Here is an 11,192-nt window from a genome sequence, read left to right as displayed (position 1 = left end):
TTTAAAACATTGTAGTTTTATTTACATGATCACTGACACGTTCAACATTTCATTATATACCTTTGTCAGAGTTTAAAGAAAATATGCACTGTGTGCTTCTTTGCACTAATTGTACCGTACAGTCATTATTACAGAAACATTACCAAGTCAAGAAATTAAATGAGGATATGATAACCAAAGGTGGAATGTAGACAGAATGTTCATATCGTAACTATTAACTGCTTGTAATATTTGGTATTCAAAAAATAAAATAAGTCAGTCATATTATAAGCATACAATGAAAGCACAGAAAAATACATAATAGAAGGATCTTCTGGTTTAATAGCTACCAGAAGATTTAAAAACAGAGACTTCATTTAGTAAATTCCTGCATCATTGTAAACTTAAAAATACTATTTACCTGAACCTCATGTTTCAGATAATCTTATATAACAATACATGGTAAAAAAATTTAGCTCTAAAAAGATGCAAATAAAATTTTAATATATTACATATTCTAAAATGTTGATAAGCTAGTTACCAAGTAGCTCATAATTACATATAATTACAAAGGACAAAGCTTTTATTACATTGATTCACTTTGCACATACCAGCGTTTTAGTGTTCTTCCAGTCTTCACTCAACTACAGTAGGTATAACATGTTATTTTAATTCAACATTTCCACTGAAATGGAAAGAGCTCATTAGCAGTCCTATTTAACACAACTGTAATCCAGTTACAGTCACCTTTCTCACAGAATGTAGTCCAGCTGCAGGTGGGAATTAAATAATGGTCCTTTCACAAGAACCGGGCTGTAATATAGCTAGGCGCACTAACTTGGAACAATGGCCATGTCAGTACTGCAAATTGCATACATATTTGTTTGGAGAGGGTGTATAGATGACTCTCATGTAAATCAATAAAACTTAATTGAAATGTTTCAAAACCAAGATGATAAACTAAACAAAACAACCCCCCACCCCCCCCCCCCACCCCACTACATAGAATGTATGTAAAACACTTAGACAAAACACAACCAAAAGCAGATACACTATCGGTATCAGGTTTAAATGTATGGAAGAGAGAGCATCTCTTTGTTAAGCTTGTAATGTGATGTAAAACAGTGCTCTTCAGGTTTGGTATGGTTCTCATTTACAAACACAGGCCCCACAACAGGGATCTACAGTATTGTAGCTAGGGTTGGATCAAACAGATAAATAATTTCACAACATTGCACAGTATCGAAAACATTTTATAAAACACTATTGCTGTAAAGTTTTACACTAGGTTTACATAATATAAATAAAATCATATGCATACATCAAAATATAAAATAAAGAGAGAATTAACCATGAGGAAGCAAAACTTACAAATGCTCGTAGTTCCATTTCTCAAGTATCCCTTAAACCTCCCTAAAATATATGCATTCTATTACAAATATAAAGCAATGGCAACAATTATCCAGCTTGGGAAATATTTGGTCTTTCACGTTTTGAAGGTCTTAAAATGCAGAGACTTCATCCATTGCACATGTCAAAACAAAACTTGTCAGGGTATAATTCTGTCACCCAAGGTTGCTAAATAGTTTTCTCCTTAAAAAATATAAATTCAACATGTAATTAAAAAGGGAGGGGGGGAAAAAATAAGTTGGAGAAATGAATCTCTTCACAATGTAAAAGAATACAACGTGAGAGCATATAAATCAGCTTCATCCGGATACAAAAAACTTGACTTGTCCAAGAAAGCATAATATCGACATGTTCAGAATCACAAGAACAGCCTGTTAGAAGTCTAGAATGTTCTGCGAGTGGTGTAATCGAGAACCATACTGGCTGCGCCCAAGAGAGCAGGGTCAGCTAAGTTTGACACAGCAACGTTGACATCCTGGACTGATGCTAACCCTCTTTTACGTATCACTTCTTTCACCACACTGACATACTGGTTTGCTAGGACCCCAGAGAGGATTACCAATGATGGATTTATGGTATGCAGGATGTTCACAATCCCAATGCCTAGAGCTGTGCCAGCTGTGTTAAAGTAGAGGGAGAGAGAGAAAAAATAAAAAAAAGTTTAGATGAAATTTTGAACAATCACTCAAAAATAATACAGGTAACAACTCATACCAGTTATGGATAACGAGAAGTCATGCATATGGCTTTCAAACAGTAATTTTTAGTTAGAGTTCTCTATGCAGTTGGGCCAATAAATAACCAATCATGAATAAAACTACTTCTTAGGCTATGGGGTACACACGGTGCTGGCGTTCTCCCCTGTCTTTATGGATAAATGTGCTACCCAATGACTCTCTGTAAAACAATGGGTGGATGTATGCAAGCTCCCTGTAATAGACGCAGACCACTGCCAAGTTAGACAGTCAAAATGTAAATTGATTAACTTTAGTACCTTTTTTAAGAACATTGGAGGCTTGTGTGTTGCCCAGTTTTGCAGCTTGGATAAGATGAACAGCTGTAACAGACTCCGCATTCTTTAAGGACATACCCTCCACTAACAGCAAGTCCTCTGTGCAGCAAGGGAAACAGAAAAGGTGTCAAACATTTACAGTGCTATATTAGGTTTCACGAGTTAAGCTAACAATTAAAGCTTTGTCGGTTACTCAGTCTTTGTCTAATATCAAATATAAAACAGGACAAGTTCTAAAAAGGTACACGTTTGCTACTATGAAAATCACTGGAGATGCACTAGAAAATCTGGAAGAATACCAGCAAAGGCAGATTGTGATAAATTTTAGTATGTGACAAACAACTGTACATACAATTGTTAAACCAAGGCAAGAGTTAAGAGTTACACTGGCACCTAGTGGCTGCACTTTACTTTGCATGAAGAAAGTCTTTTTAGCGGTATATATATATATATATATATATATATATATATATATATATATATATATATAGACATACATCAATTATATGTTATTACTGCGAGTTGACATGAAGATGTCTCTGTTTTGTTTGCATTCAATGCAATGGACATATGTGAAAAATGAATTGCTTTGACTAAATTTGGCGCAAATCATTCACAACATATTTAAGTACTTTTTGGATTTTAGTTTCATAATAAAGCCTTTCTTCCTACACAGGGTGAAATGAAATTGCAAAACACATGTACAATTAACACTACATTTGTACACTTATTTAAATGTATGGATGTTTGTTAAAGTTAATTTTTTAAATCACTTTTCTGGAGCAGTTATTAAAATAGAAAGCTCTTTGGTCCCTTCACATACGTTTTCTATATTGATATCCAATGACAACAGTATTTAATATAAATGCTAACTATTGAAAGGGAATACAAGTGAAGTGCTCCAATTGTGGGCAATAGATAATGAGGTCACAGTTTACATTAAGGCCTAAGTAGATGTACTATTTTTAAAATAAAAGGCATTCAAGCCTTCCTAAAAGTTTTGAAGGTTTTCAAGAGGACTCACGATCGTGCAGGTTCTTGGCTTCCCTCTGCAGGGCGATTCCAGATGCATATGCTTCAATACAGCCACGGCTTCCACACATACACTCAGGTCCATCAAAAGACACCATGATGTGGCCCAGCTCACCAGCACAATATGTGTTGCCATGTACAAGTTCATTGTTATGGATTACTCCTCCTCCAATACCTGAAACAGGGAAGATATGTATCAGCAGCTTAGAAAGTTCATCTCAGATAGATAGATCACAGTTGTAATTAAGTAAGGCAGCACATACGAATATGCAATGAAGACTGAAGGAGATTAAAAAGGAGGAAAAATGGATGGGAATGTTACAGGTGGATTTTCCCTATGACGGCTTTAAAGAACCCTTACACAAACTCGATGTTCACAAAAAAGCCCTTTCCTAATCTCTGGTTTAAAGGTTTACCTACACTGAGCCTGGAGCGCAGACACCACATACTACCAAAATAAAAGGTGGCACTTGACTGCATATCCTTTAAATTATATCAGAAGTGGAACTGTAATCTGATATTAGTTGGAGCTGCTCATCATACCAACAGGGTAATTCATGAACAAATCCACAACATAAAGCAAATGAATATGTCTAATATAGGCGTTAACTGCATCTCTACCATCCAAGATTAATGACTCAATAAAACAAATAATAATAAATAAAAAAAAAAAACTTTATTATGGTAGTCATCATCTTTGACCTCCCATAGTACTGTAATATAATACCTGTCCCTGTAATAACGGTGACAAAATCTTCTATTCCTATGCCTTGGCCAAACTTCCTCTCTGCTAGTGCAGCACAGTTTCCATCATTATCCACCCACACCGGTAGATGAAGAGTGTCCGATAGAGGAGTTCGCAGGTCAACAGAACACCACTCTTGGATTAACTTTGTAGAATGCAGTACCACACCCTCATTTGGGTTTACACGTCCACCTGTAGAAATACCTACGCAATAGAAGAGAAAAAAACTGAATATCTTTTATACACAATATTAAAGTTTAAACTGTTTAGTTTCACTTACATCTCCTTGAAAGACTGTGAAAAACGGTTTACTGAACCTAGGTTATTAAAAAAGGACACTAACCTCTAAACACTTTTTCTTCAGTTATCTTATGTACAGGAATATAAACCTGAGAATATAGTCTGTTTTTATGTTCAGGTTGTTTAAACACAGCAGGAAGCCATGAGTGGTCCTCAGATGTCCCTGTCTGACCCTACAGTACTTCCATATGCACCACTTCCTTACCAAACTACAGATAGAGATGGGGGTAGTCATTTTTAGCACACATAGGTCTCATCTGAAAATAATCTATTTAATGGCATTTTGCAGCAATCACTGAAGGTCATTAACTCTAGAGCAAACATTGCCATTTTCCTGTCTAGCACATTCATAGGTGCACACCCAGATGCACCTAGTCAGCACTTGGAAAGGAACAGCATCAATCCACTCTACTCATCAAATATGGTAGATTTTGTGTGTGTCATACATACTATGCAAGACTGAAAATGTATTTATAAACAAGTCACATGCCAAGATACTGAGTTGAACGATTTACAACAATCCTGAATGGGCAGGTACACTAATTATAAAGATTGATATAGGTGAATTATCAATGATGTTTTTATCAAGGTTTTCAGACAGATACCATGGGCCATCTCCCTTTTGTCTCATATGATGTGATGTGCTTTCCTTTTCATAGAGCCTGAGCAAATGATTTTTGATACGCATAAAACACGTATTTGGAAAGACAACATGAGAACGGAAACTGGTAATACTGTCAGTGATTAGAAAAAGTCTTCAGGAAATTTTGCTATACCAAAGAAAATATTGATGAGTAATAATCACACTTTGCACTGAAATGGCTACAGTTGACTGACAGGAGCAGCTGTTGAAAGGAGACGGCTTATCCACTCCATCTTTACTGAAGTCAGAGGATTATGGGAAGTACCCAATGCCATTTTTTTTTTTTTAAATACTTTCAGAATTTCTCTGGTACAAATATTCACATCTCATTTTTCAGTTTACGCTTTCAGTTGTAGATCAGCAGACTTTAATGTGTTACTCCTGACAGACAGGAGTAACTATTCCAAAACACTTCATGCTGCACTGAAAACTCAGGTGAAGACTGAGTGCACTTCATTACCATGTAAAAAGTATTTTAGGTCTGAGCAGTTCAGCAACCCAATTTTTGCCAGCCGGGTGGGGGCAGTTGTAATACTTTGCATTAATAATGTAAAGTGTTGGAGGTTATTGCCCACACCTGCCAGGACTGGTGGTCAGTGGTGTAACACACACTACTGGCTGTAGTGCTCACATAGTGCCTGATCTAATAGGACTCTGTTGGGCTCCAAGAGCCAGATGGCAAGTAAAAACAGCCAAGCGGAGCACCTGGGAAATTGGTGAGAACACTGTATATCATATCCTGTTTGGTTTGTAAACCCACATACATTGCATGGCAAGGAGACAGGGCTACATGATATCACTACCCAGTAAGCGCGGATGAATCTAGCCGCTATCCGCTGGGCTGGCTCCGCATTTGCAGGGGCAACAATATTTTGTATAATATACTGTATATCACAACCTTTATTAAATTATCTATAGACCCCACTCTTGCTAAAATTGTGCAACATTACGCTGTACTCTCAGAGTAAAGTGAACCTTTAGAACTGCTTTTATTATTTTTATTGTACTTATGTTCTACTGAGAACACCTAAAGTAAGTAAGAATCATAAAAGAATCAAAGTCAAACATTGTAGATAATAAATTCATGGATATGTTGCTCACTCACACCTTGTTAATATATATGCATTAGGTCTTCGGTGACATGGTGAATAAAGGTCGATGCCGCTTCAGGATAATAGAAGCATACAAAGTGTGTAGTACACACTCAACACTATTTTAAAACCATGGTTAGGGTCATCATGTTGAACCCTGGTATAAAACTCTAAAAAGGGCAATTGAGAACTAATTAACCACCAATATCTTGGGAACAGTAACTATACCCACAGACTGAAAATAATTTGAGACTTCCATACAAATATTCCTGCTATTCATAAAGGAGATTGTAAGTTTGTCAACTTTAGCTACTGTATTCAAAGTGTACCAAAATTTCCCTACTTGCTAATAGATTAATTTTGGTCTTTTTTGTATTTCACAATGCAACAAATTATAAATGTACCAGCTATACCAGGTTATATACCTGGGATCCCCCAATTGTCAGAAATGCAAGTTATACTAATTATATATATATATATATATATATATATATATATATATATATATATATATATATATATATATATATATATATATCAGTTATATTAGCTCAGGTTATATTTGTTGGCATCATACTGTTTCTCTAAAGAAATTATGCCCCCCTTCTCATGTTGTCAATTACCACCTTTTCCATTTATTAATAGATGCTGAATGTGTAAATGCACGCTGGGATAACCATTACAGAAAACAGACCTTCATCCGCTCTTTAGACCAGAAGTAAGAGCACAAGGATCATGATGGAGAGATCAAAGAACTAATCTGACCAAATCCAGTAGTGTTTAAGGACAGTAGCACGATAAGCTCAGCTCTTGGTAAGAGTCCTCTATCCCTACTAGACATACAGGTTTTCTGGATGGATTAACCTATTTGTCAGGGTTTACTGGTCATTTAAGCCTCATGAGAAACCCTTGTATGTTAAAAAAAAAAAAAAAAAAAAAATTGTACTATCAGTTAATTATTACTACAGCACTTTATAACAGTAAAGATATGATATTCATTTTTTTTGGAATGTTTTGCTGTAATTTGGAGCACCATGCCTAAAATATAAAACAATTACAAATAAAAATGACTTCCACCTCTGTCCCCACACTTTGCCTAGCATTCTCCTTCTCCCCAAGTTGTTTAGTAGTATTTATATCAGTCTATAAAGGAGGCGCTTTGTAATCAGGTCTGTACGTAGGACATGGTCAACAGAATGCACCATTGTTTTCTTTTAAATTTCCCTTTCTGGATAACATGCTTTATAATAACAAATACCATAACTGTAATACCTTTGTTCCTGCCTAACAATGTGTATAAAGTGGATGTATCAAAATTGAAGAAAATATCAGGTTGTTTTTTTTAACAAAGTTCACTTCTCTATTCACTAATCATCCTCTCCGTATCTCTATTTTTCTGCAATATCCTTCAATCTATTTGTGAAATATCCTCTTTCATTTAGGACAGGATTTTCAAAGACCATCCCCAGAGACACAAAACAAAAAAAGTCCCCTCACTCTCCCGTTTCACTCAGGAGAGAGACAGAGGAAATTGGCAGTATCCTAATAGTATACCTACAAAGCATTTCTTTGTCCCTCTCACCCCCTCCAGCACCGAGCAGGAGGTGGACAGCAGTACATACCCACTCCAAGAATTCTGCAGTTCAGAGTAATCGCTTCTGATGCTGCTTCAACACACATCTTCAGGATCAACTCGATTCTATCCTCATAGGTTTTAGGATTAGGTTGCACATATTTCTTAATAATCTCTCCCTGCAAAACAGAAATTTAATGGAGTTAACTGGAACGTAAGTTTTTTTTTTATTAAATCATGTTTGTAAGGCGTTCTTTAAACATTAACAGATTAAAATGCACTCCCGTTGAAGGGTTAATGGACATTAATTTTCACTTTTTTTCTGTCAGTTTAGCTGAGAATAAACAAAATTTCTATTTCTTAAACTACCAAAATAATTATACATATATATTATGGATTTGAAAAAGGTAAACATTTTATCCCTGTAATTTGGTTTTTGTGGTGCTAAAACTCAACAGTACACAGAAAATATAATTGCATCTAAAGCTAACAAATACTAAACAAATCTTGCTATGACTCCTCTTCATAAAATGTCATGTCATCAACTTTCTTTGTGTCTCCTTATTCAAACATTGCTGCATAATATGGGAGAGCTTTACAAATAAAGAAGAATAGAAGACAGGCTGTAATACAATATAAATTTACCTTCATGCTAACAATTGCTATCCTAAGGTTTGTCCCTCCTAGATCAACAGCCAAAGCGCTCAGCGTTTCCAAAATGTGATCAATGTCTTGAGAGATGTTTTCTTTTACAGGAGGAAAGCAAAACTTCTTCTGTAAAGGCTCTGACAAACTGATTGATTTCAGAAACTTCACAATCCTCGGTACAGAACTGCCATCACCATAAATCTTTGAGCTGGGCAAAGGAAAGACGTTACAGTCAGTTTCAACACAAAACAAAAACACACCTTAAAAACGGTGTAGAGAGAATAAAACAACCGTACCAAGGATAACGTTTTCCAAACTGAAGCTGAAGTGCATGAACGATTTTATTCTCTGTGTCTGCATCTCGAACATGGAGAACATTTTCACCTGACAATTACAACACACATTAAGGAATGTTCTATAAGAATCATGTACAAGCACACATCTCCAAGTATTGATATTTTTATTGTAAAACACCAAACATTTTACCCATCACAATGCTAGTTGTGCCTCACTTGAGGAGCTAGACCAAAGTACATCTTGATATACATAATATATATACTGAATGTGCAATGTTACACTAAACCAAATATTATTTTCAACAAGGATAAGAGGGCATTTTAAGTTGGTGTGCAAAAAAAATAAAATGGTTTTAATATTTTTGTCAGGGTACTTTATTTTTTCAAATTGGTGGCCGGGTTTTGTTCAGCCCTGGTATAGTTTAATCCAGATAAAGTCCTCATATCCTCACCCGTTTCTCTGCCTGTCTGACGTGTTCCTAAATTGATGACCGGTGTTCCAAAAGCTCCTGCTTCCCGCACACCACAGCTGCTGTTCCCAATCATACATCCTGCATGAGCAACCAACTGTATAAACTGCTCAAATGGTACATGCTTCACAGCTCTGAAGTTGGGATGGTGCTCCACACCCTTCTTCCTTATTACTCGTACCATTTCTTTACTTCCTGTAACAAGTACAAGTTCATTATTCAACGGCTGTAGCAGTCCAAATCAGAACAATGAAAATGACTGAAAAATACAATTTCTTGCATAAAATACCATCTACACTGCCAAAGTAACTCACCTGCATCAATGTTTGGGAACAGAACCAAGGTTTTCTTGTTGAATGAGATTAGTGCATCCAAGGTGAATTCAAACATCTTGACTGAATGCCTAATATCTGTGGTGACTGGATGCTGGAGCGCTACAATATATTCCTCAGGCTTCACATCATCACCTGTGGAGAGAATATATATAAATAATGTGTCATTTAAGTAGTGGAATTCCTGCAGTTAGCAAGTTATATCTCTCTCCCACACAACCAGCTTCCTTCTTCTACAGGTCGCAGTGCCCAGACAATGTGTTCAGGTCCCAGGAAAGGACCCTGGAAATTTTATTAGCTGGGGAAAATCATTTTGTCAAAAAGTGAGCACAGTAGCATTTTCATTTAAAGAGAACTTCAAGTAATGGCAATAAAGAAGATAGATTCAGCAAGCATTCTAGTGGTTGTAAATAGAGAACTTTCAACGAACACCAATTTTACCACAAAAACTTAAAAGTAAAACATATTTAAATCCTGTACACTACTTTACACACTTAAGAGGAATAAATCCCCCAAAACGAACAAACATTCTTCGGTTTTATGGGTACATAAATGGGCCAGTGAATAATGCTTCAACATATCATATATTTTTTTATTTATTTATAAACAACACTTTAAAGTGTTTGCAGCTCTGACTTGTTGTTGAATTATACATACCGAGCCACATCTTTATAACTCCCATGTAGTCCTTGTTTTTCAAATTGAGAAGCTTATCATAAGAAGGGCATCCGGCCAGAAGAATGCGGTCATGGTCCTCACACATGGCAATGAGGTGCTGTTCTGCACTACGAGTGCAGCAGACATGGTAATGGGCCAGTTTAGTGATGGCATGTCTGATTGAGTCATCTATTGTTCCACTGACTTCACCTCCTTCAATATGAAGTATTCTTATGTTCATCAAGGCGGCAGTTGTAGCCAATGCTAATGCATCAAATCTATCACCGTGGACAACTATTATGTCTGGTTTTAACCGATTTAAAACATCTGGCAATTTCACCAAAGCAAGGCCTACCGACTCCACCATGGCAGCTTCATCCTCCCCCCTTACAATGGTATGTAGCCGTGCCTGGATGTCAAAATCATCTTGCTCAATCATACGATACGTATTCCTGAAATAAAAAAAAAAATAAAAAAAAGGAGAACTTTATTAGTATGAAAACATTATCATCATATCCAACAAAGCAAAAATATATGCTACATATAGTACCAATTTTGCACAAATTTACCTTTTGACTGTTATACATTTTACAAATTTTGTTCTATCTTCACACACACACACACAAACACACACAAACACACACACACAAACATACATACACTGCATCCGGAAAGTATTCACAGCGCTTCACTTTTTCCACATTTTGTTATGTTACAGCCTTATTCCAAAATGGAATAAATTCCCTTTTTCGCTCAAAATTCTACACACAATACCCCATAATGACAATGTGAAAAAAGTTTTTTTACATACCTGCCAAGCTGAAAACGTGCACAAATAAATACAGCCCTAACCCCCCGAAAAACAAACACATATTTAATGTCAAAACATCTTAAGTACATTTTTTATCCTATACATTTCAATGTAACCTTTGATACTGCAGTACAAAACTATTTACTAATCAGTTATATGTTTCTTTAAATGTCTCAAGACATTTAAAATTAGA

The 11,192-nt window shown here is 35.9% G+C and overlaps 1 protein-coding gene across 2 annotated transcripts in view; it reads right to left on the bottom strand.

Annotated features, from left to right (window-relative positions):
- Positions 1–11,192, bottom strand: part of GNE (glucosamine (UDP-N-acetyl)-2-epimerase/N-acetylmannosamine kinase) — a 34,832-nt gene continuing 23,640 nt past the window's right edge. For both annotated transcript variants that reach the window (XM_075208078.1, XM_075208068.1), the window contains exons 3-12: positions 10,189–10,640; positions 9,514–9,666; positions 9,182–9,394; positions 8,730–8,817; positions 8,431–8,641; positions 7,835–7,964; positions 4,161–4,382; positions 3,426–3,608; positions 2,384–2,500; positions 1–2,007 (exon numbers count right to left, since the gene is read on the bottom strand). In XM_075208078.1, coding sequence (XP_075064179.1) covers positions 1,772–2,007; positions 2,384–2,500; positions 3,426–3,608; positions 4,161–4,382; positions 7,835–7,964; positions 8,431–8,641; positions 8,730–8,817; positions 9,182–9,394; positions 9,514–9,666; positions 10,189–10,640 — 2,005 coding nt within the window. In that variant the 3' untranslated portion in view covers positions 1–1,771. The remainder of the gene's footprint in view (positions 2,008–2,383; positions 2,501–3,425; positions 3,609–4,160; positions 4,383–7,834; positions 7,965–8,430; positions 8,642–8,729; positions 8,818–9,181; positions 9,395–9,513; positions 9,667–10,188; positions 10,641–11,192) is intronic.

This window comes from Mixophyes fleayi, chromosome 1, assembly GCF_038048845.1.
Source record: "Mixophyes fleayi isolate aMixFle1 chromosome 1, aMixFle1.hap1, whole genome shotgun sequence".
NCBI lineage: Eukaryota > Metazoa > Chordata > Amphibia > Anura > Limnodynastidae > Mixophyes > Mixophyes fleayi.
The sequence above is the reverse complement of the archived record's forward strand: the minus strand, read 5'-3'. Positions and strand labels throughout refer to the sequence as shown.